Raw genomic sequence first — 27334 nt, 5'->3', positions numbered from 1 at the left:
GCATAAGAAATTTATTTATAAATCTAATAAAATGGCTCTAACTAGAACTGTTGCATTGCAGTTGTACAGTATACAGATAATGTAATCTTTAATGGTTATGAAGGCCAGTTTTCATTTTCAAAAATTGCTCATTGTGTTCTGAACTTGGTATATGCAACTTGTATTTAATTGCGGGTCTTGTCAGGTGGGTGTACACTATGAGTTGTCTGAGGAAGAGAAGTTCTATCGGAATGCCTTAACACGGATGCCTGATGGTCCTGTAGCACTGGAGGAGTCTTATTCGGCAGTTATGGGCATTGTGACAGAGGTTGAACAGTATGTTAAGGTAGGATATGAGTTCTGATTTTCAGTTTGAAATTGTAGAATAACGCATTTGATGGGCGTTACCTTTGATTAAAGATATAGAAGAGCTCATCTAAATCCAATAATGTTACCTGTTTACTGTAATCCCCATTAATTCAGTTACATAAATAAGGAAAGTATCTACATTCTGAAAATTCACTGTTACATGGAGGTTTTTTAAATGTACTTATTAATAGGTATGGCTGCAGTACCAGTGCTTATGGGATATGCAAGCTGAAAACATATACAACCGTCTTGGAGAAGATTTAAATAAGTGGCAAGCCCTCTTAGTTCAGATAAGGAAGGCTAGAGGAACCTTTGACAATGCAGAAACCAGGAAGGAATTTGGACCTGTTATCATCGACTATGGGAAGGTAAGAACCTGAAAGTTTCATGCATCTTGTAAAAGTAACATGGAGAAATAAACTTCAAAATGGGCTTATAGAGGTTAAAATGAGACTTCATAACTAATAGTAATACTCAGTAAACTTTCTTGATTGTAGGTACAATTTAAGGTGAACTTGAAATATGACTCTTGGCATAAGGAAGTACTCAGTAAATTTGGCCAAATGCTAGGTCAGAACATGACAGAGTTCCACTCTCAAATTTCTAAGGTAAGAATAGTCCAAACAATGATTCCTTATTACAAAATCAACTTGCCACATCCACCTTTAAAATACTGTTGTTGTTTTTTTTGTTTCCCCCCCTCCCCCTAACAGTCCCGTCAAGAGTTGGAGCAGCATTTAGTGGACACTGCTAGCACATCAGATGCAGTGACATTTATCACACATGTACAATCCCTGAAACGTAAAATCAAGCAGTTTGGGAAACAAGTTGAGGTAAGTTGTCACTTTCTTACTAACATCTTGTTTCTGGAAATCCGTAAAAGCTGTTTTACAGCGAGGGGACAATTGATCATGACCAGTCTAAGCCTGCTAAGAGAAACCCTGCCTCTAATTTCCTGTCCTAGTAACTCTTCTAGATAAACACTTTCAAACCAAGATTCTATAGTGAGCCTTATTGAGTTACTTCATACTTCTGAGGGTTCTTTAGGCTGATCTATTGCTGATTTCTCTTTGAAACTTCTGGCTATCTGAATTTCTAATTGAACTTCTAGCTAACAGAGAAATTAAAGTAGGTTACCTTCTAACAATGTTTGTGTGGACTGTAGCTTTACCGCAATGGTCAGCGCTTGCTAGAGAAACAGAGGTTCCAGTTCCCTTCCTCCTGGTTATACGTTGACAACATTGAAGGAGAGTGGGGTGCTTTCAATGACATAATGCGTCGCAAGGATTCTGCCATTCAGCAACAAGTAGCAAACTTGCAAATGAAGATTGTTCAAGAGGATCGAGCAGTGGAGAGCCGTACAACTGACCTGCTGATTGACTGGGAGAAAACTAAGCCTGTGACAGTGAGTTTTTTCGTGTCTCTTTGCTGAACTCACTATTGAAAGTTAGCATTCTGTAACAAAGAGGTTGTTCAGTAAACCCTGAAATAGACTGGGGTGGGGGGGCATAGTTGTTACCTTTACAGATTTTTATGCAGAAATGTGAATCCTCTCTAGGGGGTTTCCTAGTGACTTGGCAGAAAGTGTACCTTGTCTTTTGCTCTTGGTTTAAAACTCCAACACTTTCCCTGACATAACTTGCATTTTAAAACAGAAACACCTCTATTGTAACTTGATTTTTACAAATTTAACTAGCAATAAGGAGTGTGCACTCTATAGAGCAGTTGGTGAGAGGAAGAATCTTGCTGAGCCTGTGTCTTAAAGTAAATATTACTAGCTAGCGTCTGCTAAAAAATCTCTTCTGCCAAGATGATTCTTTAGACACGTACCCAGGCAAGGGATCAGTAACTCATATACCCAGAGTTAAAGGTCTGCCGGGGAAACTGAAAATTCCTTAAAGCAGAAGAGATGGCATGGTGTCTGATGCTAATCAGAAGTAGTTTCTGTACAGATTTTAAGTGCTAAACCAGGGGTCTCAAACTCGCGGGCCATCTGCGGCCCGCGATCCTCCCCAGTGTGGCCCGCAGGGCTCCAGCAGTTTTGGGGCTGGGTCTCTCCTTTGGCCCCACCTGCCACCCGCAGGCGATTTACAATGGCCCGGGGCCCTGGCAGTGCAGTAGAGTTGAGCGGCATCTGCTTGCTTGCTCCACGTGTCTGCCAGGCCCCCTTTGCGACCCCAGGGCGGGGTGGGGCTTTGCCTCTGCACGCTGCCCCCACCCTGAGCGCCCCTGTGGCCAATGGGAAGCTACGGAGGTGGTGTCTGGGGGAAGCAGCGCGCGGAGGCCCCCAGGTAAGCGCCGCACCCCCTGGCCCCCTTCCCATATACCCCCTCCTGCCCCCAAACTCCCTCCCAGAGCTTGTACCCCTTTCCCAAAGTGAGAAAAGTGAGTTTGAGACCCCTGTGCTAAACCCTTACTCTTAACATCTGTGCCATGTTGTCCTTCATATGGTTCTTTCTAGGGAAACTTGCGTCCAGAGGAGGCTCTTCAAGCACTTACCATTTTCGAAGGGAAATTTGGTAGGTTGAAAGATGATCGTGAGAAATGTGCAAAGGCCAAAGAAGCTCTTGAGCTAACAGATACAGGACTACTCAGTGGCAGTGAAGAACGTGTGCAGGTACAAACTGTTTTTAAAAAATCCATGAATTTGGTGCTTGTAAATGGTTCTGGACAGATGACTTCTTGTAGGCAGAAGTCCTTCAATTCATTCATAGAGAAGGCATAGCAGTCAATGGTTCTCCGTTCATGCTGCCCTATCACTGTGCCCTATCCTTAACTGGGATGGTCCAGCCCTAGGGGTGAGTTACTCAGTCTCAATACCCATTCAGCCGTTGGGTTTTCCACTGAGACAGCAACCACAGACACTTGAGGGCAGCTTTATAAGATGTAGAAATCTGGCTATTAAACTAACTAGAGATGAGACTAAGGGCTTGGCTACACTTACGCGGTAGTTCGGCGGCTGGCAATCGAACTTCCGGGTTCGATTTATCGCGTCTTGTCTGGACGCGATAAATCGAACCCAGAAGTGCTCGCCGTCGACTCCGGTAATCCTGCTCGGCGAGAGCAGTACGCGGAGTCGACGGGGGAGCCTGCCTGCCGCGTCTGGACCGCGGTAAGTTCGAACTAAGGTACGTCGACTTCAGCTACGTTATTCACGTAGCTGAAGTTGCGTACCTTAGTTCGAATTGGGGGGTTAGTGTAGACCAGGCCTAAGGGCTTGTCTGCATGACAAGTAGCTTCTAAGTCAGCGGTTCTCAAACTTCAGCGATGCGAGGACCCCATTTTGATGGGGGGGGGGAATTCAGGGACCCCACCGCTCAGCCCCAGGCCCTGCCCCCACTCCACCCCTGCCCCCTCCATTCCCCCACCCTCTGTCACTCACTCTCCCCCACCCTCACTCACTTTCACCAGGCTGGGGCAGAGGGTTGGGGGGCAGGAGGGGTGCGGGCTCTGGGAGGGAGTTTGGGTGCAGGAGGGGGTACGGGATGCGGGCTCTGGGAGGGAGTGCAGGTTCTGTAGCTGGGGCAGGAGGTTGGGGTGCGGGTTCCGGCTGGGTGGTGCGTACCTCAGGCAGCTCCCGAAAGCGACCAGTATATCTCTCTGGCAGTGGTTCCTAGGCGGAAGGGTCAGGGGGTCTCTCTGCGCTGCCCCTGCCTGCAGCTCCTATTGGCTGGAGTTCCCGGCCAATGGGAGCTGCAGACTCGGCGCTCAGGGCCGGGGCAACACGTGGAGACCCCTTGCTTCTCTTCTACTCCCCCCGGGGCCACAGGGAGCGGAGTGGAGCCAGGGGAGTCAGGGAGTCTGCCTTAGCCCCGCTGTGCCGCCGGACTTTTAGTGCCTAAAATCTCCCCAATTTGGCTTCAGTAGCCCCCAGGAGATAGCGCTGTTCCCCAGTGTGCAGGTGCTGGGAGGGATGGGGAGAAGTTAAGTTGATCAGCGGGGCCCGTGGACCTTCTGGAGTACCCTCAGGGTCCCCCAAGGTCCACGGGCCCCAGTTTGAGAAATGCTGTTCTAAGCCACAGTCCAGGACTTCAACTGCACTGTAGCAGCATCCACATGAGACGTTACTGCAAGGCAAGTTTGATATACTGTAGGCGTTCACTCTTGCATGCTGGGCAGTAACTTTCCATTTAGACAAGCCTTAATTTAAGCTACTGAGCTGTCAACATATGATAACTCCTTTTGGGCCACCAGAGATGCGCTAGGCAAGCTAGGGTCAAGTCTCTGTCCAATTACCAGTACCCTGACCAAGTTCCTATCCCAATGATTTGTTTAACAAGTTCTGTCTAACTCAATGATAAAGATCTGTCCTTTCTGTATAACTGACCAAAGTTTGATGTATCCCTTTGTACTGTAGGTAGCTTTAGAAGAGTTACAAGACCTCCAAGGAGTTTGGTCTGAGCTTTCCAAGGTCTGGGACCAGATTGATCAGATGAAGGAGCAGCCATGGGTTTCAGTACAACCTCGCAAGGTACCTTTTTTATTCCGTATATAGAAATCATAACTACAGCTATATTATTCGACTCTTGGCCTTCTTGGTAAAAATACATTTAAATGTTCTAACAACTTGAAAATGAGCCAGAATATATGGCATGGTGCTTATGTATCTGGGTCTTTTTGGCATATGAAAAATAGAATTCATAACTGAGAATGCAGCCTCTATCTTAATCTAACTTGCAGCACTAATAACTTTTCCTCTTAACTGAAGCTTCAACAGGGTAAGGCTTACAAAACAAAACCTGAAAAATTATCAGGATTGCAGAAACTGCACAACCTTAAATATATTTAATTATAGGCTACATCTGCAGAGGACAAGAACTGATGCTATATCTGTTTCTTGAAATTAAGTTGATCTAAATTAGCACTTTTCTCAAACACTTGTCCAACTTCACTGATGAAAAACTATTGTCCAAGCTGATGCTTCTTGGATACATAAACCTGAAACGAGGCTGTGATGGGTTGGTTCACAGAAATCCCCTGGGGGCTGCCATCTGATGTGCCAAGACTACTACTGTCCATGCTTTCCCTGCCAGCTCGGGACCCCAGCACCCTGTCTTGTTGAGCCAGACACGCCCGTCTGCTCCAACACAGACCCAGGGTCTGAACCACGTACCCCAAAGCTGCAGACTTAATTGAAAGCAACTTAAGAAGTGTTCCTGTCTTTAACACTCAGATGCCCAACTCCCAATGGGGTCCAAACCCCAAATAAATCCGTTTAATAAACTCATAAATTTTTTGCCCTCTATAACACTGATAGAGAGGTATGCACAGCTGTTTGCCCCCTCCCCCCAGGTATTAATGCATACTCTGGGTTAATTAATAAGTAAAAAGTGATTTTATTAAATACAGAAAGTAGGATTTAAGTGGTTCCAAGTAGTAACAGACAGAACAAAGTGAATTACCAAGCAAAATAAAACAAAACATACAAGTCTAAGTAATAAAACTGAATACAGATAAAATCTCACCCTCAGAGACGTTTCAATAAGTTTCTTTCACAGACTGGATGCCTTCCTAGTCTGGGCACAATCCTTTCCCCTGGTACAGCCCTTGTTCCAGCTCAGGTGGTAGTTAGGGGATTTCTCATGATGGCCGTCTAATTTGTTCTGTTCCATCCACTTGTATATCTTTTGCATAAGGCGGGAATCCTTTGTCCCTCTGGGTTCCCACCCCTCCTTTTCAATGGAAATGCACCAGGTTAAAGATGGATTCCAGTTCAGGTGACATGATCACATGTCACTGTAAGACTTCCTGTATACATGTGTGCTGGCAAGTGGCTAATGAAGACTTACAAGTAAAACAGAGCCATCTACAGTCAATTGTCCTGGTTAATGGGAGCATTAAGATTCCAAACCACCATTAATGGCCCACACTTTGCATAACTACAATAGGACCTCAGAGTTATATTTCATATTTCTAGTTTCAGATACAAGTGATACATTTATACAAATAGGATGACCACACTCAGTAGATTACAAGTTTTGTAATGACAATTTACAAGAGACCTTTTGCATGAAGCATATTTTACTTACATTATATTCACACTCATCAGCATACTTTCATAAAATCTTAGAGTGCAACGTCACACCCTCCTCCTGAACTTACTGCCAGAGACTTGGACACTGACCATGACGGAGGCAGTATACCTAAAATTTGTTTTTGGGCTCCCCTCTGGGGCAGACATTCCTGTGTCCCCCAAAAGGGAAAGAGACCCTGATCCAGCTGTGGGCTCACAGCTGTCAGCTATGACAGACCTTTCACTGGCCAGAAAAATCCTCCCCCCCCTTTCACTCAGGTTGCGCTTGCTTCCAGCTAGAGAGTCCTTTGGGGTCTGTTCCCACTGCAGCAGTCACCAGGACCCCAACTTCCAGCTCCAGGATACATGTCTCTGTGCACCTCTTCCACTCCATTACACCCAGTTCGTGCTTCTGGGTCTCAATATGCTTTGTCTTTTAAGTCCAGGGTTTGCTGGTGGGCAGCCTTTTCTTTTTCCAGGGCAGCCTTTAACTGGGCAAATTGCACATCAATTTCCATATGTCTTCCCTTGAGACCGTCACTCGATGAGCTGGGATACCACAGAGAACCCCCTCCTGCCAGAACAGGCACCCCTCCACTCCTGTCTTGCTAAGTTAGGCACTCTAGTCAGCTTCAGCACAGACACCGAGGTTGGGCCACACCCATCTGCAGTTCACTGAAACTGAGATGCACTCAGCTCAAGGGCTTCTTCGTTAACAGAGACTTTCCCAGCGCCCAGTGTTTAGCCTTTCTGGGCAATTTGCAACTTGTGTAGTTCTAGCTTCTTCTGATCTTCACTCTTACTTATTTTGCTTCCTTTTCTGTCCCTATTTCCCTTACCCGAAATAAGCAAACAGAAAATAACAAACCAGTAACTACTTTGTCTGTTCTCCAGCCACCACACTTAAAACTCATTTAAAATCACTACCAGTATCTCAAAGCAATCAGCTGTGCACAGATCCTGCCGACTACGCCCCTGTGACGGGTTGGATCACAGAAACCCCCTTGGGGTGGCCAACTGATGTGCCAAGACTACTTCTGCGCCTGCTTTCCCTGCCAGCTTGGGACTCCAGCACCCTGTCTGTGTTGGAGCAGACTGGCGTGTCTGGCTCAACAAGATAGGGTGCTGGAGTCCCAAGCTGGCAGGGAAAGCAGGGGCAGAAGTAGTCGTGGCACATCAGTTGGCCGCCCCAAGGGGGTTTCTGTGATCCAACCCGTCACAAAGGCTTCTACCTCTTATCTGTAAGGAAGAATGTCACAATTTCGTGACCACTGTGATCTAGTGTAAAATTACTTCATGCTGTGCTACTCCAATGATCAAGGGATAGAGAAAACTAGTATTGTACCAACAGTCACGAATTAAGCTTAAAGCAATATTGTTGACTCTATATAATGTGCTGAGGTGGAATATATCAACAAAAGCCTGGAGAATCTGTTGGAATGATGAGGTTTTGAGGGGCAATTGAATGTTTCCATACTTCTAGTATTTGGTTTGCCTGCCTTGTATACAGATATATTTATTGTTGGCAAAATTAAATATATGCAGCATAGGAAAGCATGATCAATATTATCTAAGGCTACATCTAGGCTACCTGCCTGAATCGGTGGGTAGAAATAGATCTCTCAGGGATTCGGGGATCGAATTATCGGGTCTCGTCGGGACGCGACAATCGATCCCCGAATCGACGCTTGTACTCCACCAGCGGAGGTAGGAGTAAGCGCTGTCGACGGGGGAGCCGCGGAGGTTGATTTGCTGCTGTCCTCACAGCGGGGTAAGTCGGCTCCAATACGTCGAATTCAGCTACGCTATTTGCGTAGCTGAATTTGCGTATCTTAAATCGACACCCCCCCCCCCCCCCCGTAGTGAGGACGTAGCCTAAGGGTGATTCTCCCATTCTTAAAGAACAGTTGAATAAAATTGTTAAGATGACAAACTGTAAGTAAAACTGACAACTGTTGTAATATCCAGTTTACTAGAGTGATTGTGTTTATGATAATGTCGTTGGAAGATGAATTCTTTCTTGGCTTCTGTATTTTATTGACAGCTTCGACAAAATTTGGATGGCTTACTGAACCAGTTGAAAAACTTCCCTGCTCGTTTGCGGCAGTATGCCTCCTATGAATACGTTCTGTGGCTTCTGAAGGGTTACATGAAGGTAAGCTGTACTTACCCTTGATGCTTAATTAAAAAAATTAAGTGCATCCATTAACTTAATATGTGCTGTCTCGCATTCTAGATAAACATGTTGGTGATTGAACTGAAATCTGAGGCTCTTAAAGATCGTCACTGGAAGCAGCTGATGAAGAAACTTCATGTGAACTGGGCTGTCTCTGAACTAACCCTGGGACAGATCTGGGATGTTGACTTGCAGAAGAATGAAGCAATTGTCAAAGATGTACTTCTTGTGGCTCAGGGAGAGATGGCTTTGGAGGAGTTCTTGAAACAGGCTAGTATCTATCATTACATACACTAGACCTGTTGTGCAGGAGAGGTTTTAGAGGTGTAAATTAATTTGCTGACAGCTATGTAACAAGTTGGATTTTGGATACCCAGGATGGTGAAAGTGAAATGCTTTAGATCTTCACCATACACTTTTAGTTCTAAATAACTGAGTAAATTAAACACAAAAACTGACACAACATGAAACCCTATAGGTTTAGGGGTTTTATTAAAAGCTTTGCAAGTTTAGTGAAGGTACTGTAACTTAAACTTAAAGATAAGTCAAGTAAAATACATAGCTAGTATGTTACTATTATAAAACTTCTAAGTAGAAGACTGGAAACTGCCTTCTCTAATTTCATTTTATGAGTTGCAATAATTTTAACTCTGACCCAGAAGACATAATTATGAAATTTTCCACCATATGATTCACAGCAATCCATGACCTGCAGATTCATGTGCTCTGTAAAAAGATAAGAATCCAGCTCATGTAACTACATTTCTATACTATAGAATGAAGTAAATGTAATCGAATTAAAATTACTATCAGGAGTTCATAATCTGACTTCTTTTTTTCTTAAAGATAAGAGAAGTGTGGAACACTTACGAACTGGATTTGGTTAACTATCAGAACAAATGTCGTTTGATTCGTGGTTGGGATGATCTCTTCAACAAGGTCAAGGAGCACATTAACAGTGTGTCTGCCATGAAGTTATCACCATACTTCAAGGTATAATGTAAAATTGCTTTATTTTTCTTTTCAATTAGCTTTGGCTCCCTCCTTGTTTTAGTATTCTTTTCCTACTGTACATTTGTTCAGCTGGCACCTTGTGTGCCAAGTTTGGCAAATAACTAGGTGTATAAGTGTGATTATAGCTTTTTATAGCTTTAACCAAACTTGCAATATTATTTCCAATTCAGTTCTTAAACTAGCTTGATTAGTGTTACTTGTCCAACTTCTTAAAATCATGCTGACTTGTAGCTGAAATTTAGTTTTGTTTTTTGTTTTTTGTTTTTTTTTGTTTTTTGTTTTTAAAGGTAAACTGAATGTTAATGGTTTTTGTAACATTTAGGTGTTTGAAGAAGATGCCCTTAGCTGGGAGGACAAATTAAATCGTATCTTTGCACTCTTTGATGTCTGGATAGATGTCCAAAGGCGATGGGTCTACCTGGAGGGTATCTTCACTGGTAGTGCTGATATTAAGCACTTACTGCCTGTTGAAACACTGAGGTTCCAAAGGTATATTTACTTTGGATTTTTGTGAAATTCTCAGTTACAGTTCAGGGCAAGCTGCACTATTGACTTTGTTCCTCTGCCTGCCTGTTGCATGAGCACCCCTTCCAAGTGATAGGTCTGTAATTCTCTCAGTAAATCCTGTGATTCGCCCCCACTTTTTTGTTTTAGTGACCCAGAGTGAAATACCCCTGTTCACCAACAGTGTTCTTAGCGGGTCCATCCGGGTTTTGGCCCCTGCTGCAGTCTTTGGAAGCCTATGACAGTATGAGAGTGCAGTGCCAGAACAGCTTGTTCATTTAGATAGTTTTTGTTTTGCACATCATAAAAGGGTTAAAACAATAAAAGACCCGTAGACCTAGAAGTTCCTAGACCTTGGCCTTTCCTTGCAAGTTGAGGTAGCCCCTCTTGTCCCCACCTATCATCTAGCATTGGGCTAGGCAGGTAGATTGCACCCTTGCAGTCTCTGCCTGTGTCCAGTCTTCATTTGATGTCTCCACCCTGAGCTAACAAACAGTCTCTTATCCATTTCAAAGCCTTTGACCAGGTTCAGGTGTCCCAGGACAGATATATGCACCTCTCCAGAGAGTCAGAGGTGGACATTAGCAGTGGATTTACTGTATGGTCCATTTGAGCACCGGCAATTGAGTTAGTCATTGTCTGGTTCTTGGGTACCATGTGGAGTGCTCCAACTAGAATTCATCTTTAGTGTAGCATAAAGCCAGCCACACCAGAATACTCAGACACAATATTAATAGATATCACCCTTTTTCACGCTCAGTAACTGAACTTGTACTATTGTATCCCTCATTTAAAGTGTGCTTAATATTTTTCTCACTCTCACTACAGCATCAGTACTGAGTTTCTGGCACTTATGAAAAAAGTATCCAAATCTCCCCTTGTGATGGATGTTCTTAACATCCAAGGTGTACAAAGGTCACTGGAGAGATTAGCAGACTTGCTTGGAAAGATCCAGAAAACATTGGGAGAATATCTGGAGAGGGAGAGATCCTCCTTTCCTCGGTAAGGAATTTCATCTCCTCAACCAATTGTGCTGGAATAAACTCTAATATGAATTGTGTTCGTTTGCACAGTAGTGCCTAAGTACATCCTTTTATTGTGTTCTGCTAGCAACCTTTTAGTGCATACACAGATATGAAAACATGAATGCTTTGGAATCATAAAAAAAATAAAAATAAAGGTTGAACAATTTAGACATTTTATGGCCCCATTTCCTGGGAAGTGACAAACTTCAATTTCTTTGTGTGGGTCACTTGTGATTAGTAACTTAAATGGCATAATTTGAATATAAATATTGCTTAATAGGCTGTTTCACCTGGTACTGAATAATGAAATTCTCAAATTAGTTTTGTTTCATTAAACTAAATAAACCCTTAGGAATCGCTCATCAAATACCAAAGCTTAAGAACTTGTCATTCTATATTTGAATCATGTTGCATTCTGTTTCACCTTCAATTCTCAGTAGTATGTGAAGTCCTTGGATTGTAGATCTAAACATAACCTCCACGTCAAGCATGTGTTCAGAGTGGGAGCTTTGCTGTCTCATAATCTTTCAATACTTGGCATTTATCTGCTAATGAGGTGTTAAAGTGGGAAGAAAACTCTAGTTAGACTAAAAATGGTGCAGAGAATAAGCCCTGAGGTATTTTTACTGTGAGCTAACAGAAGTGTGGAGGAAAGGAATTACACAGCATTGCACAAACTAGCAGACATTTCCCCAGTTTTATAAGGGTTATAGTGGGTTCAAGTAAATATATTTAATTCTGGGCCTTAAATTAATTTAAAAAAAATTCTTTCACCTCAGTGGTCAGTTGTTTTAAAAAGCTTTAACCTTATCTCTAATACTAGGTTCTACTTCGTTGGTGATGAGGACTTGCTCGAAATCATAGGAAACAGCAAGAATGTAGCTAAGCTGCAGAAACATTTCAAGAAAATGTTTGCTGGAGTTTCTAGCATCATCCTGAATGAAGCTAACACTGTTATTCTGGGGATCTCATCACGTGAAGGAGAGGAGGTAGAGCTGCGTCTTCGGGGGGTTTTGCAAACTTACAAACCTGGTCTAAATGAAAACTAAAATTACACTTACATTTAATTGTTTCAGGTGCTGTTCAAAACACCTGTGTCTATCACAGAACATCCTAAGATAAATGAGTGGCTCACACTTGTTGAAAAAGAAATGAGGGTCACACTGGCAAAGCTGCTGGCTGAGTCTGTTACTGAAGTAGAAATCATTGGTAAAGCAACTTCAATTGATCCAGTTCTCTATATTTCTTGGATTGACAAATATCAGGTATCCATCTTATTCACGTTTGTCTAAGCAAACTATATAATACGCTTTTGTGGGAGGAACAACTTTTAGCAAAAATCTAACTGTATTTTAAATGTTCAGGCCCAGCTTGTTGTCCTGTCAGCCCAAATTGCATGGTCAGAGAATGTGGAATCTGCTCTGAATGGCATGGGTGGTGATGGAGACAGCAGTTCTCTGCACTCTGTGCTGGCTAATGTTGAGGTCACACTGAACATGTTAGCAGACTCTGTGTTGATAGAACAGCCACCTCTCCGCAGAAGGAAATTGGAATACTTGGTAAGTAATACTCTCCTCCCCATCCTCAAGTAGTCATTCGGTCTCTTACAAAATTTAAACACAATCTGTCCATCTTCAAATCATGAAACTGACACCTAGGGAAAACTAAAATATTCCCATCAAGCTTTCTTGAGGAACAGCTGTTTCTGTAGAGGTTACATATGCCTGACTTGAAATAATGTCTATAAACTTAAATGTCAGTATAGCATAAGATTCTGAAGAATTATTTAGTGAATAGAAACAACTCTTAGAATATACCACTCAATCTCCTATTCTGAGAGTAGATAAGATTTATAAATCTACAGTTTATATTAACTTTTATCATCTATGTATTGTGAGAGGGTCAGGCCAGATGGCTACAAGAGAGTGATAGAAGGTAGATATATTAGTCCCAGATTAAGCAGGTCCCTTTTCCCTGAGTAAGATAATGGGCTGTTCCAGAACAATCAGGAAGTTGCTGGAACCAATTAAGGCAGGCTAATTAGGACACCTGGAGCCAATTAAGAATCTACCAGAATCAGTTAGGACAGGCAGGCTAATCAGGGCACCTGGTTTTAAAAAGGATCTCACTTCCGTTAGTGAGGTGCGTGTGAGGAGCGTGTGAGGAGCTGGGAGCAAGAGGCACAAGAAGTTGAGAGTGAGTAGGCATACTTCTGAAGGACTGCGAAGTACAAGCGTTACCAGACATCAGGAGGAAGGTCCTGTGGTGAGGATAAAGAAGGTGTTGGGAGGAGGCCATGGGGAAGTAGCCCAGGGAGTTGTAGCTGTCACGCAGCTGTTACAAGAGACACTGTAGACGGTTGCAATCCACAGGACCCTGGGCTGGAACCCAGAGTAGAGGGCGGGCCTGGGTTCCCCCATCCATCTCAACACCCTATTTAAGATGAGAGGAGGTGACCTGGACTGTGGGTCCCACCAGAGGGGAAGGTCCCTGGCCTATCCCCTGACCCATTAGGTGGGTCAGCAGAGACTGCGGGGATTGTTCTCCTCTCTTTCCCCATGCTGGCCAGTGATGAGGTTAGCTGAGTGAACGGCAGGTTTGTGCCACTACAAAAGGAGCCAAACTGAGGACTGCCGTGAACCTCTGAGGCGAGCAAATCCGCCAGAAAGCGCAGAACCCACCAAGGCAGAGGAGGAACTTTGTCACCGTATGTACATGGCTCCCATAACCATAGTGTCTGAGCTCCTTCAGCTGTTTAAAAATAGAAACTCCTTATAGGAGAAATAGCTTAATTTAAAACTTCTGTATTTGCGTGAGGGGCTGTCATAGGCATGTGAAGAACTTTCTGAAAAAAGAAAAGCTAAACTGAAGGCTTTTTGCATTTAGCTATGAAAATCCATCACTTCTTGCCCACTGAATTCATAGCTTAACTCCAGCTCCTCCTAAGAAGCTCTACTTTCCACCAGACGAGTGCACCTGAGAATCTGTCCTGTTATTCAAAGGCTCCTATAAAATAAACCTTGAACTAAACTTCTAATTGGGGAACAAGTGTAGAGTGCAAAGCCACAGAATGGTGTTTTGTGGCAGTCTGTGCTGCCAAGAAACTAGAGTGCTGTGTTTTGTACAAGTTGGAGCTTTCACATGGGGTGTGGTTTCACTGCTAGACATGACTTGCAATAATCAAATCTGTGGACCTTCAGCCTTACCATGTCCAAGTCTGCTGATACAATGAGGTGTCAATTTCTAGCCTATTGCAGATGAAAGTTGACATTTTTTATGCCTTTAGCATCCAAAAGGATTGAAGTCTAGTGATAAACTAGTCTGAGGGGAAGGTGCCCTCCATAGTGGAGTCTTGGAGGAAGCAAGTTCTTAGAAACATTTCTCTTTATCTACCGGCATCTCAGTCTTGGCTGGGTTTAACTCTAGTCAGATGCGCTTTCTTCAGCTGCTGATTCCAGCTACTGAAAGATGGGAATGGAGATGTAGAGCTCAGTTTTGGTCTGTACCTGCTGAGATTTCAGCCCATAGTGTCTCACCAATTCTCTTGGTGGCTTTATATAGACTTTGAATACGTTTTGCAGAGGATTAAAATTTGTGGGACCTCAGAGGTGAGGGCTTTTGGTGGGGAGGGATGTAGAAACACTTTCCCTCTACAGCACTTGGGGTTTCTTAGAGGAAAATGTGAGCTGGTTTAAGGGCACTCTCATTCATCATTACAGCTTCTTGGAGGCAGACAAGAATATCTGGTGACTAACAGTATCTGGTGCTAGAGAGGTGTAGCAGGATGAGTATGGATTTGCTTCCTTTCTCTGCTTGTGGACAGAAAAAGGTTGTCCATAAGGACAGCTCTTGTGGTTTCAGAACCATGCCTTGGCTTGAAGCTTGACTGAGAGGGATCCTGTAGCAACAGACTTTTTTTACTAGCTCCTCCCGTCTGCAAGGTAGAGGATGGATATTAGATGAGGCCTTCTAGCACTGAGCAATGACTTTTCATAAACTGAGGTGCAGTGAGATGCAGTAAAACTGTTAGTTTCATTGGAGTACTTGGTCTTTTTTCGTGGTGGTTGCTAATGAGATGCTGCTTCTCCAGATTACAGAGTTAGTGCACCAAAGAGATGTTACAAGATCACTGATCAAAAGTAAGATTGACAACTCCAAATCCTTTGAGTGGCTCAGCCAGATGCGATTCTACTTTGACCCAAAACAGACAGATGTGTTGCAACAGCTGTCCATTCAGATGGCAAATGCCAAATTCAACTATGGCTTTGAGTATCTTGGTGTTCAGGATAAACTAGTTCAGACTCCTCTTACTGACCGCTGTTACCTGACAATGACGCAAGCCTTGGAGGCAAGACTTGGAGGCTCACCTTTTGGTAAGTTTGTACTTATTCCATATGTGTCTTCTGTTAAAGGTAAAGACTGATGTTCATCAGCTATAAAATTAATAAAGTAACTTCCATAGTTGAGACTCCAATTTTGAAAAATGAGCAACACTTAGGCCACGTCTATACTTACTGGTAGATTTGCACTGCTGTAATCAGTGCAGCAGGTGTTGATTTAGCGGGTCTGTTGAAGACCCGCTAAATCGATGGGAGAGTGCTCTCCCACTTATTTGTGTACTCCAACTCCCTGAGAAAAGTAAGGGAAGTCGGCGGGAGAGCATCTCCCGTTGACACAGCACGGTGTAGACACTGCATTGAGTCGACCTAAGCTACGTCGACTTCAGTTACGTTATTCATGTAACAGGGGACACCCTGACATTAGCCCCCTCTTCTCTTCTCCTCCCCCGCCCCCCCGCACAGCAAGCAGGAGGCTCCCGGGAGCAGCTATTCATGTAACTGAAGTTATTCATGTAACTGAAGTAGTGTAATTTGGGCTGCCTTACTGCAGTACCATAGCCCAGCCCGTAGACTCTAGATGTTAATATTGTCAGTTTAGTGCCTAGGAAGAGACTAATGTTTTTATCCTATTCTAAAAATAGGTCCTGCTGGTACTGGTAAAACAGAATCTGTAAAGGCCCTTGGACACCAGCTTGGCCGCTTTGTTCTGGTTTTCAACTGCGGTGAAATGTTTGACTTCCAGGTATAGTATCTTTCATTTAACATGAGAACATTGTTCGTTTTAAGTTAAGATCTCATTAATATGCCCTTTAAAGCTTGTAGATTTCAAAACGTTTGAAAGCTTGTTCCTGTATCTGGTAAAATAGATTATGGTTACTTTACTGTGCTTCATTGGACCTCACTACCACCTAAAGCAGAATTGGGTTAGAAGCTGCCTGCTCTGTTTTTAGACAATAATTTAGCAAGGGAAAATTTGAACTGCAAGCTTTAGGAAAGTAACTTAAAATATTTTCAAACCACAGTCTTCCATTACCATCCCCCAGTCATATTGTGTGACCAACTGAAGTAGACCTACTTTAGTGGAAATCAAGTAGGTGTGACTGGCTGACGCCTAATGGATATGTTGCTGCACATACTCCTTATCTCAATGGACTTCCTGATATATTGCAGCATCAGAACTACTTTTAAATTCTGCTGCAGGTTTAGGAATGTGCTTGCAGAGATTTTAGAATTATTAAGTAACAGACTTCCCTAAAGAGGAGTGGAAGTTGCTTAGTAGTGCCTTATACATTCTAGAACATGGAAGTTGGCATTCAAAAACTGAAACATCTGAGAAGCAAGAGTGGTGTGAGTGGGAAGAGAAGAGTGGAGTGGTGGGTAGAGAAGTAGTTGTTTCTGTTGAAAGCATAAAGATTCTCAGCAATACACACACATTAAATAGGGGGTTAATATATGTAACCACAATCCTATCCAGTCTACACCAGTTCCACTATGTACAGGGAAGAATAACCAACGTAACTTTTTTTTTTCCCAGTGTGTGTATATTTAAAGCTTATCTTCTCTTTTTCTCTGTCTACAGGCAATGGGACGCATCTTTGTGGGGCTCTGTCAAGTGGGCGCATGGGGCTGCTTTGATGAGTTCAACAGACTTGAGGAGCGTATGCTTTCGGCTGTTTCTCAGCAGGTTCAGTGCATCCAGGAAGCCTTGCGAGAACATTGCAATCCAAACTATGACAAGAGTATGCAATTTTTTTCATTGCTAATGGTTTTGTATAGCTGTGCTGTCAAAAGAATGCCCTCACTTGCATGTCTGAAATAGGTCCTTTTGAGAAATCTACTTGATCAGTTACTCCCACGTTGGCCAGGCTTTTTTTTTTCCGGGGGGAGGGGGGGTTGTTAAATTTGAAAATGTAACTTAAATATTAAACAATTAAAGGAAGTAGCTTTCAACTGATATGCAGTCACTTTCAACATTGTGTAACTTTAGTGTAGTGGTAGAAAAAATGTTTGACTAGTTGTACAGTAACTCCTCACTTAACGTTGTAGTTGTGTTCCTGAAAAATGCGACTTTAAGTGAAACAATGTTAAGCAAATCCAATTTCCCCATAAGAATTAATGTAAATGGGGGGGGGGGGGGTTAGGTTAGGGACATTTTTTTCAGCACACAAAAGACACACACACCGTATAATTTTTAAACAAACAATTTAATACTGTACACAGCAATGATGATTGTGAAACTTGGTTGAGGTGGTGAAGTCAGAGGGTGGGATATTTCCCAGGGAATGCCTTACTGCTAAATGATGAACTAGAACTTGGCTGAGCCCTCAAGGGTTAACACATTGTTGTTAATGTAGCCTCATACTCTATAAGGCAACACAAATGGGGGGAGGGGAGACAGCATGGCAGATAGAGACAGAGACACACACCCTGGGTGTGTGTGGGGGAGAGAGAGAGAGATGTGCATTGCCCCTTTAAGTACGCTGAACCAGTCTAAGTAGATTGCCTTTTTAAGTAGACCAGGAAGTTGAGACAGCAGCTGCTGCCACCACGCTCCCTCTGTCTTGAGCTCTGTCGTGTCCCCCTGCTCTATGGAGATGGGGTAAGCGGGGAGCAGGAGGGAGGGGGACACCCTGACAGCCCCCTCTTCTCTTCTCCTCCCCCGCCCCCCCGCACAGCAAGCAGGAGGCTCCCGGGAGCAGCTCCAAGGCAGAGGGCAGGAGCAGCACATGGCTATGGGGAGAGGGACAGCTGAATTGCTGGCAATTGATAGCCTGGTGGGCGGCTGCTGCACAGGGAACTTAGGGGAGCGGGGAGCTGATTGTGTGTGTGGGGGGGGTGCTGCCAGTCCACCCTGGTTCCAAGCGCCCACCAGCTAGCTCCAACGGGCTGCTCTTTCTGCAAGCAGTGGACAAAGCAGGCAGCTGCCAAACAATGTTATAAGGGAGCATTGCGCCACTTTAAACGAGCATGTTCTCTAAGGCCAGGTCTACACTACCGCGGTAGTTCGACAGCTGGCAATCGAACTTCCGGGTTCGATTTATCGCGTCTGGTCTGGACGCGATAAATCGATCCCGGAAGCGCTCGCCGTCGACTGCGGTACTCCAGCTCGGCGAGAGGAGTACCGCGGAGTCGACGGGGAGCCTGTCTGCCGCGTGTGGACCGCGTCTGAACCGCGGTAAGTTCGAACTAAGGTATGTCGACTTCAGCTACGTTATTCACGTAGCTGAAGTTGCATACCTTAGTTCGAATTTGGGGGTTAGTGTAGACCAGGCCTAACTGATCAGCAATGAAACAACGTTAACCGGGACGACTTTAAGTGAGGAGTTACTGTACCACAAACAAAACTATACAGGATACTAAAAGTGAAGTTTCAGCTACTGTAGTTGATAGCTGATTTGACTGAGACAAAATCAATTGTAACTAAAAATACTTTGTGTGAACTACTTTTAGCTTCCACACCTATAACTTGTGAGCTGCTGAATAAACAAGTTAAAGTCAGCCCAGACATGGCTATCTTCGTCACCATGAATCCTGGTTATGTGGGTAGATCAAATCTTCCAGATAACTTGAAGAAGCTGTTCCGTAGCTTGGCGATGACAAAGCCAGACCGCCAACTGATTGCCCAGGTCATGTTGTACTCCCAGGGTTTCCGTACTGCTGAAGTGCTCGCCAGTAAGATTGTCCCATTCTTCAAGTAAGTAATAGTCACTTAAATAAGTGTGGCCCAAACCATTAAAAGATCACTTGTGTACTTAAATCTGGAACTTAAAATGGCTCTGTAGCTAGTTTTGAAACTACCATAGCAAGAACATCGAACGGTAAGCATGCTTGACATTTTACTATTGAACATTAGTTTTGTGATCTTACTATGTCTAAAACTGACTCTGGTATCTTTTATCTTTAGCCTCTGTGATGAGCAGCTCTCCTCTCAAAGTCATTATGACTTTGGCTTAAGAGCTTTGAAGAGTGTACTGATTAGTGCAGGAAATGTGAAGAGGGAGAGGATTCAGAAGATAAAGCGGGAGAAGAGAGAGCGTGGTGAAGTTGTTGATGAAGGGGAAATTGCTGAGAATCTACCTGAACAAGAGGTAAAACATATACAGATTTTTTTTTTATATTCATTCACAGCAAAGGGGTGATTACAGTACATATTCATGTATATGAGCATTTACAGTAAAGCACCTGCTGTATCTAGCATAAATGTAATCTATTTAAGTTCACAAATGTTGTATTTACTTGAAGTCATGGTACTTTAGGCTACAGGAGTGGCAGTTTCAGTAGATGGAACTGAGTTTTAATCAGTGCTTGAGTTGTTGGAAGTGTCTTTCTTACAATAAAACAGAGGCATCTGATGATTTGTGGTCATTACAAACTTTCACCACTCCTATAAAACGAGTGATGTCCTGACTCTATTCCAAGTGGAGTAGACATTCTGAATGAACTCCTGCAGTTCACATCACTTTCCGGTAAATGTTATGTAGGCAAGTACAGTTGTCATTTCTCAACTAAAGCAATTGTATTAGGCGATAGCTTAAGTATTCCCTGTATAGCATCACTTTAAGTTCATAATGCACTGTCATAAATGATCTTGCACAAATATAAAACTCAATATCAAATAAGTTTTGCAGGGAATAAGAATGCCAAATGCAAACCTAGCAAATGTCAATATACTCTGCAGTCTGAGTATTCAGCATGACCTGTCTGAAATATTTCTACCAATGTGACTAATGCAGATATTCATTGCTTACGGTGTATTGTCTAATCAAAACATGAAATTTTCCATGTAGATTTTGATCCAGAGTGTGTGTGAAACAATGGTCCCCAAACTTATTGCAGAAGACATCCCATTGCTGTTCAGTCTCTTGTCTGATGTATTCCCTGGAGTACAGTATCACCGTGGTGAAATGACAGCCCTGCGAGAGGAGCTTAAGAAAGTGTGTCAGGAAATGTACCTTACATATGGTGATGGAGAAGAAGTTGGTGGCATGTGGGTCGAAAAGGTACGTTGTGATAGTTGTAAATCTTACAATGTAGAATTGACAAAGTACGTGTAACACTTTCCATATTCCGTGATACAGAAATCAAATACAACTGCTCCCCAAATAGACAGAATACCTAAAATAAGTTTCAACTTTAAGTGATTCCAGATTAATAGGTTTGAATTTTAATAAATGCAAGTCTTAAATGACAGATCCTTCTCTTTTGTCACAGGTTCTTCAGCTCTATCAAATTACCCAGATCAATCATGGGTTGATGATGGTGGGTCCTTCTGGAAGTGGAAAGAGCATGGCTTGGAGAGTGCTGCTAAAAGCCCTGGAGCGGCTAGAGGGTGTAGAAAGTGTTGCTCACATCATTGATCCAAAAGCAATCAGCAAAGATCACCTCTATGGTACTTTGGATCCAAATACCAGAGAATGGACAGATGGATTGTTTACACATGTCCTGAGAAAGTGAGTCTTAAATATGAATAGCGTATAAGTTAAGAAGTGGCTATTAGAGATATTCTTGCATGTTGTCATTGCCATGGAGGATTGAGGGAAGGGAAAATTACTCTGTTTTTTAAACCTACACTAAATGCTTTCCTGAACCTAGGATCATAGACAATGTGAGAGGTGAATTGCAAAAACGACAGTGGATCATCTTTGATGGGGATGTAGATCCTGAATGGGTGGAGAACTTAAACTCCGTGTTGGATGACAACAAACTGCTGACTCTGCCCAATGGAGAACGTCTCAGCCTTCCACCAAATGTAAAGTTCTTCTTGTTTTTACAAACATTTTAGCATTTCTAAATAGTTTAATCTACTAAAAATTTGATCTCTCTGCTGCTTTTGGTAGCTGACATGAACAGGCTCTCATCACACTACCTGTGAGCACAGAGTAAAGTTAATATTGCATCAGAGCAAAAGTAATCTTGTGCAATGGTCTGGTTGAATTGCTTAAAAACCCTTCTGTGGTTATGGAGTTTGTCCTGTCAGGTTTACCTTGACCCTTCCAGACTAGGAAATACTAGATCATGCATGAATGTCTAATTAGGTGTTGAATACATAAAATACTTTATGAAGTTAAGACAAAACTAATTTTTATACCACATATTGGCTTTTGGGGAGTTTAGAGAAGCATGTTAACAGCTTTTACAGTAACTCCTCATTTAACATTGTAATTATGTTCCTGAAAAATGCTGCTTTAAGCAAAATGTTAAGTGAGTCCAATTTCCCCATAAGAATTAATGTAAATGGTCGGAGGGGGCTAGGTCCCAGGGAAATGTTTTTCACTAGACAAGTCAGTCGTGTGTGTGTGTGTGTGTGTGTGTGTGTGTGTGTGTGTGTGTACGTACACACACACACACACACACACACATACACAGAGTATAAGTTTTAAACAAACAATTTAACGTACACAGCAATGATGACTGTGAAGCTGGGTTGAGGTGGTGGAGTCAGAGGGTGGGATATTTCCCAGGGAATGCCTTACTGGTAGATGATGATCTAGCACCCGGCTGAGCCCTCAAGGGTTAACACATTGTTAATGGAGCCTCACACTCTACAAGGTAGCAGGAATGGAGGGAGGAGACATAGCATGGGAGTGGCTGCAAACATTCCTTGTGGAAACTGAACGTGATGATGAACTCATGCAATCCCACTGGAGCGCACCACTTTCCAAAGTGCCGGGGGGGAGAGGTGCATGTGTGTGTGAGACAGACAGACTGTGTGTGTGAGACTGATGCACCACTTGGGTGGATGTGACACACAAACAGACACACCACGTGTGTGAAGCGCATTGCCCCTTTAAGTACGCTGACCCAACACTAAGTACATTGCCTTTTTAAGTAGATCAGCAAGTTGATACAGCAGCTGCTGCCAGCAAGTTCCCTCCATCCTGAGCCCTGTCCTGTCCCCCCGTTTCCCCTGCCCTGTGGAGATGAGGTACAGGAGCGGGGGGAAGGGGACACCCTGACATCAGCACCCCTCTTTCCCCTTCCCCCCCGCACAGCAAGCAGGAGGCTCCCCGGAGCAGCTCCAAGGCAGAGGGCAGGAGCAGCCCATGGCAGAGGCCGGAGGGATACCTGAACTGCCCGGCAATCGATAGCCTGTTGGGCAGCTGCCACACAGGGAACTTAGGGGAGCTGGTGGGGGGGCTTCTGGTCCACCCTGGCTCCAAGCCCCTACCAGCTAGCTCCAACGGGCTGCTCTGGCAGCCGCCTGCTTTGTCCACTGCTTGCAGAAAAACAATGTTATAAGGGAGCATTGCTCAACTTTAAACGAGCATGTTCTCTAACAGATCAGCGACTTATCACGGTTAATGTTTCATTGTTAAGTGAGGAGATACTGTAATAGATTCAGTAGAACATAAAATCTAACTTCTCTTAAATGTCTGCACTTTCTCTCTAGGTGCGTATCATGTTTGAGGTACAGGATCTGAAATATGCTACTCTGACCACAGTGTCAAGGTGCGGAATGGTCTGGTTCAGTGAAGATGTTTTAAGCACTGACATGATATTCAATAACTTCTTGGCCAGACTACGAAACATCCCTCTGGATGAAGGTGAAGAGGAAGCTCAGCGGAGGCGAAAGGGCAAAGAAGATGAAGGTGAAGCAGCAGCTTCTCCAATGCTGCAGGTATAACTTGGAATGGATTGTAATACTGTGGACTGACACCAGACCCACTAAAAGTAGGAAGTGCCTCGAAAGCTTATCTTACAGGCTGTACTGAATATAACTAGAGATTGAGTTAACAAAATATAACTTGCATGTTGTATTCCCCAATTAAAGTATGACACTCTGAACCCATGTTATAGACAAACTTATTTTAAAATCTAGTGTTATGACTTAAGACTACAAACCAAGTTCCTTGAACAATACTAATGTCTTTACCAACAGATTCAAAGAGATGCAGCAACAATTATGCAGCCCTATTTCACATCTAATGGACTGGTGACTAAAGCTCTTGAACATGCTTTCAAGTTAGAGCATATCATGGACCTCACTCGCTTGCGCTGTCTTGGTTCGTTGTTCTCTATGTTGCATCAGGCTTGCCGCAATGTAGCCCAGTACAATGCAAACCATCCCGACTTCCCTATGCAGATAGATCAACTGGAGCGTTATATCCAGGTAAAGTAAATACTGCAGCAAAGTGATCTGAAAGCCTAAAGATGAACACAGTTACCAGGCTCTCCTTGTATTTTCTTCAGCTGTCCTTCGAACACAAGTAATACTTTTTTGCATTTGTGTGGACTAATCTTTCTCTTGTCTTCCATCAGAGATACCTGGTCTATGCAATACTGTGGTCACTCTCTGGAGACAGCCGTCTGAAAATGAGAGCAGAGCTGGGAGAATACATTAGGAGAATCACCACTGTACCATTGCCCACAGCACCCAACATACCCATAATAGATTATGAGGTAATAGCCTCTTGTACTTTGTATAGGTTAAAAACCTAATTCCTAAGGAAACAAAACCAGAATGACCTCTCTCAATGGGATTAAATCAGTATCTCACAAGTTAGCTCAAGGCAAGCCACTCTACATTTGATTTTTTTTTTTTTGCCTTTTTGTTTGTTTGTTTGTTTGTTCAGTTGGTACATAATGTACTGTGTAGTCCAAACTTCTTCTAAACTAGTCCCACAGCATCAAATTTGCAGGTGTTAAAAGCTTAACTGAGTTCACAGATTAAAGCATGAAGTTGTGTAAAATAAGCTGGGGTTGTGATGAGAACCCCATTGGAACCCATTTCTCTACTAAATTTTATACATTAACTATATTTCTGTTCACCTAGGTGTCGATTACAGGTGAGTGGGTCCCATGGCAGTCCAAGGTTCCTCAGATTGAAGTTGAGACACACAAGGTTGCTGCTCCTGATGTTGTAGTACCAACCCTAGATACCGTCCGCCATGAAGCTTTGCTGTATACTTGGCTAGCGGAACACAAACCCCTGGTGCTCTGTGGCCCACCAGGTTCTGGAAAGACTATGACCCTTTTCAGTGCTCTCAGAGCCCTCCCTGATATGGAGGTAACTATTCTGTTTATATGTACATTATTGAATAATTGCAAATTTATAACAAGTAAAAGCTGCCTACAAGGTTTACTCTAATGATTACTGCAACACCTCTCTACTTAAATGGCAAAAACTTCATTGTATCAGAGCTCTTTGCCCAACTAAATGAATGTATCCTTATAACACTCTGTGAGGCAGAAACATAATCTGTAAAAGGGAGTGGAAACTGAAGCAGAAATCAGTGACTTGCCCATAGTCACCAGGAAGATCTAGACTCTTCCTAACTCCAGGAGTCCCTTCACGTCAAGGCCATCTGTTGTTGCTTTCTAACTAGCGCCAGTAGTACTGGCTCGCTTTTTTTTTTTTTTTTTTTTTTTCCCCACTTGTTCAGTATTAAATCAAAATACTGGGGGAGGGATAGCTCAGTGGTTTGAGCATTGGCCTGCTAAACCCAGGGTTGTGAGTTCAATCCTTGAGGGGGCCACTTGGGGATCTGGGGCAAAATCAGTACTTGGTCTTGCTAGTGAAGGCAGGGGGCTGGACTCGATGACCTTTCAAAGGTCCCTTCCAGTTCTAGGAGATGGGATATCTCCATTAAAAAAAAAAAAAAAAAAAAAAAAGTATTTTGAGTTCAGGTGGCTGTTCCGTCTAGGTATGAGTGTTTAAACCAGTTAATAGTGTTGAGAAACAGTATGTATTATAACAAGTGGGTACAACTGGCACATAACAGACTTTGATGGCAGTCTATAAGGAATTTTACGTATCTGTAGTGACCCAAATACTTGTGTAAACAGCATCCAGTGATGAGTATCTAGTCAACCTACAGCATATAGTTTCAATCTGAAGGCCAAGTTGTAACATATATTTGTTACTGAGGAGTGATAATCTACTGAAACTGTGGTTCTAAGACTTTAAGCTATTAAAATGTATCAAACGTCTTCATGGATTTACCTCTTTCACCCTTGTTTTTTTTTAAGGTGGTTGGACTTAACTTCTCTAGTGCTACTACCCCAGAGCTACTTTTGAAAACTTTTGATCATTACTGTGAGTACAGGCGTACACCTAATGGAGTGGTGCTGGCTCCTGTGCAGCTAGGAAAGTGGCTGGTGCTGTTCTGTGACGAAATCAACTTGCCAGATATGGATAAGTATGGCACGCAGAGAGTCATATCCTTCATTAGACAGGTTTGTTTTGTTGTGAAATTAAGGATTATACTATTATTATTATTAATAATAATAAAAATAATATTGAAACTTTCTTGTATTAAAACAATTCCCTCATTCAGATGGTGGAACATGGAGGCTTCTACCGTACATCGGATCAGACCTGGGTGAAATTAGAGAGGATTCAGTTTGTTGGAGCTTGTAACCCACCTACTGATCCTGGAAGGAAACCACTTTCACATAGGTAAATACTATTCTGAAGCTACTAAAACTATAGTCCTGATCTGCAAAATGGAGTATCTGATGCCTTTACATTCTAATACTGGAATCCATTTGTAGCCTCAAATATTGGTTTAAAAATACCTTGCATCCAAATGAGCTGCTCGTTAATGGTCCAGCAAGCTCCTGTTGATCTTCAATAAGTCTTGGCGCACGGGAAGTTCCGAAGACTGGAAGAGAGCTGCTAAAATGCCAGTTTTTAAAAAGGGTAAATGGGATGACCTAGATCCCAGCCAAAATAATGGCGTGGCTGATACAGGACTTGATTGTTAACTAAAAGAGGGCAATGTAACTAAGACAAATCAACATGGGTTAATGGAAAATAGATCCTGTCAAACTAACTTTGTTGTTTTTGATGAGATTGCAAGGTTAGCTGATAAAGTTAATAGTGTTGACATAATATACTCACTTAGGTAAGGCATTTGACCTGGTACTGTATGGCAATTTGGTTTAAAAACAAAAACAAACTAGAATGATATAAAAGTAACATGGCACCCATTAAATGGATTAAAAACTGGCTAGCTGATAAGTCTCAAAATGTAACTATTAACGGGGAGCCATTATTGAGTGGGCTTGTTTCCATTAGGGTTTGGTTCTTGGCCATATGATATTTAACATCTTTATCAGTTACCTGGAAGAGAACAAATTAATCACTGACTGTTTGCAGAGGACCCAAAAATGGGAGGATGGTAAATAATGACGAGAACAGGTCACTGATTCACAGCAATCGGTGTCACTTGGTAAACTGGGCGCAAGCAGTTAATATGCATTTTAATAAAGCTAAATGTAAATGTATACATCTAGGAACAAAGAAGGTTGGCCATACTTACAGGTTGGGGGACTCTATGCTGAGAGAGGTTTGGGGATCATGGTGGATAATCAGTTGAACTTGAGCTCCCCGCTGAACATGGAACACTGTGGCCAAAAGAGCTAATGCAATCCTGGGATGCTTAAATGGGGATCACAAATAGGAATAAAAAGGCTTACTTGATCTCTGTATTCAGCACTGGTGTGACCAGTGCTGGAATCTGTCCAGTTCTGGTGCCCACAATTCAAGAAAGATGTTGACAAATTGAAGAGAGTTCAGAGAAGAGCCACAAGAATGATAAAGGATTAGAAAATGTGCTTTTATAATGATGGACTCAAAATGCTCAAGCTATTTAGTTTAACAAAGAATAGGTTAAGGAGGGACTTGATAGGTACTCACAGACCAACATGGGGAACAAATATTTAATAATGGGCTCTTCAGCTTCCAGCCACTGGATCATGTTATACCTTTCTTTGCTAGACTGAAGCTAGACAACTTCAAATTGGAATCAAGGCATACATTTTTAACAGTGAGAGTAATTAGCCATTGGAATAACTTCCCAAGGGTGAATTCTGCATCATTCACAATTTTTAAATCGAGATAGTAGCATTTTTTTCTAAAAGATGCCCTGGGAATTATTTTGGGGAAGTTCTACCACCTGTGTTATATGGG

General features: G+C 42.9%; 1 protein-coding gene across 1 annotated transcript in view; it reads left to right on the top strand.

Moving 5' to 3' along the window:
- LOC135877485 (cytoplasmic dynein 1 heavy chain 1-like) overlaps positions 1 to 27334 on the top strand; it is an 88784-nt gene that overhangs the window by 27556 nt on the left and 33894 nt on the right. The window contains exons 12-40 of the mRNA XM_065402926.1: positions 185 to 325; positions 540 to 716; positions 846 to 956; positions 1062 to 1181; positions 1514 to 1753; positions 2810 to 2965; positions 4706 to 4819; positions 8406 to 8516; positions 8598 to 8807; positions 9384 to 9530; positions 9874 to 10040; positions 10884 to 11057; positions 11904 to 12069; positions 12157 to 12345; positions 12445 to 12639; positions 15171 to 15453; positions 16062 to 16162; positions 17000 to 17159; positions 18871 to 19114; positions 19325 to 19508; positions 20208 to 20420; positions 20632 to 20870; positions 21013 to 21169; positions 22811 to 23038; positions 23300 to 23530; positions 23680 to 23820; positions 24194 to 24427; positions 25390 to 25596; positions 25698 to 25819. Of these exons, the coding sequence (XP_065258998.1) occupies positions 185 to 325; positions 540 to 716; positions 846 to 956; positions 1062 to 1181; positions 1514 to 1753; positions 2810 to 2965; positions 4706 to 4819; positions 8406 to 8516; positions 8598 to 8807; positions 9384 to 9530; positions 9874 to 10040; positions 10884 to 11057; positions 11904 to 12069; positions 12157 to 12345; positions 12445 to 12639; positions 15171 to 15453; positions 16062 to 16162; positions 17000 to 17159; positions 18871 to 19114; positions 19325 to 19508; positions 20208 to 20420; positions 20632 to 20870; positions 21013 to 21169; positions 22811 to 23038; positions 23300 to 23530; positions 23680 to 23820; positions 24194 to 24427; positions 25390 to 25596; positions 25698 to 25819 (5162 nt within the window). The remainder of the gene's footprint in view (positions 1 to 184; positions 326 to 539; positions 717 to 845; positions 957 to 1061; positions 1182 to 1513; positions 1754 to 2809; positions 2966 to 4705; positions 4820 to 8405; positions 8517 to 8597; positions 8808 to 9383; positions 9531 to 9873; positions 10041 to 10883; positions 11058 to 11903; positions 12070 to 12156; positions 12346 to 12444; positions 12640 to 15170; positions 15454 to 16061; positions 16163 to 16999; positions 17160 to 18870; positions 19115 to 19324; positions 19509 to 20207; positions 20421 to 20631; positions 20871 to 21012; positions 21170 to 22810; positions 23039 to 23299; positions 23531 to 23679; positions 23821 to 24193; positions 24428 to 25389; positions 25597 to 25697; positions 25820 to 27334) is intronic.

Source organism: Emys orbicularis, chromosome 4 (assembly GCF_028017835.1).
Source record: "Emys orbicularis isolate rEmyOrb1 chromosome 4, rEmyOrb1.hap1, whole genome shotgun sequence".
NCBI classification, from domain to species: Eukaryota; Metazoa; Chordata; order Testudines; family Emydidae; genus Emys; species Emys orbicularis.
This window is presented reverse-complemented; position numbering and strand designations above follow the sequence as displayed.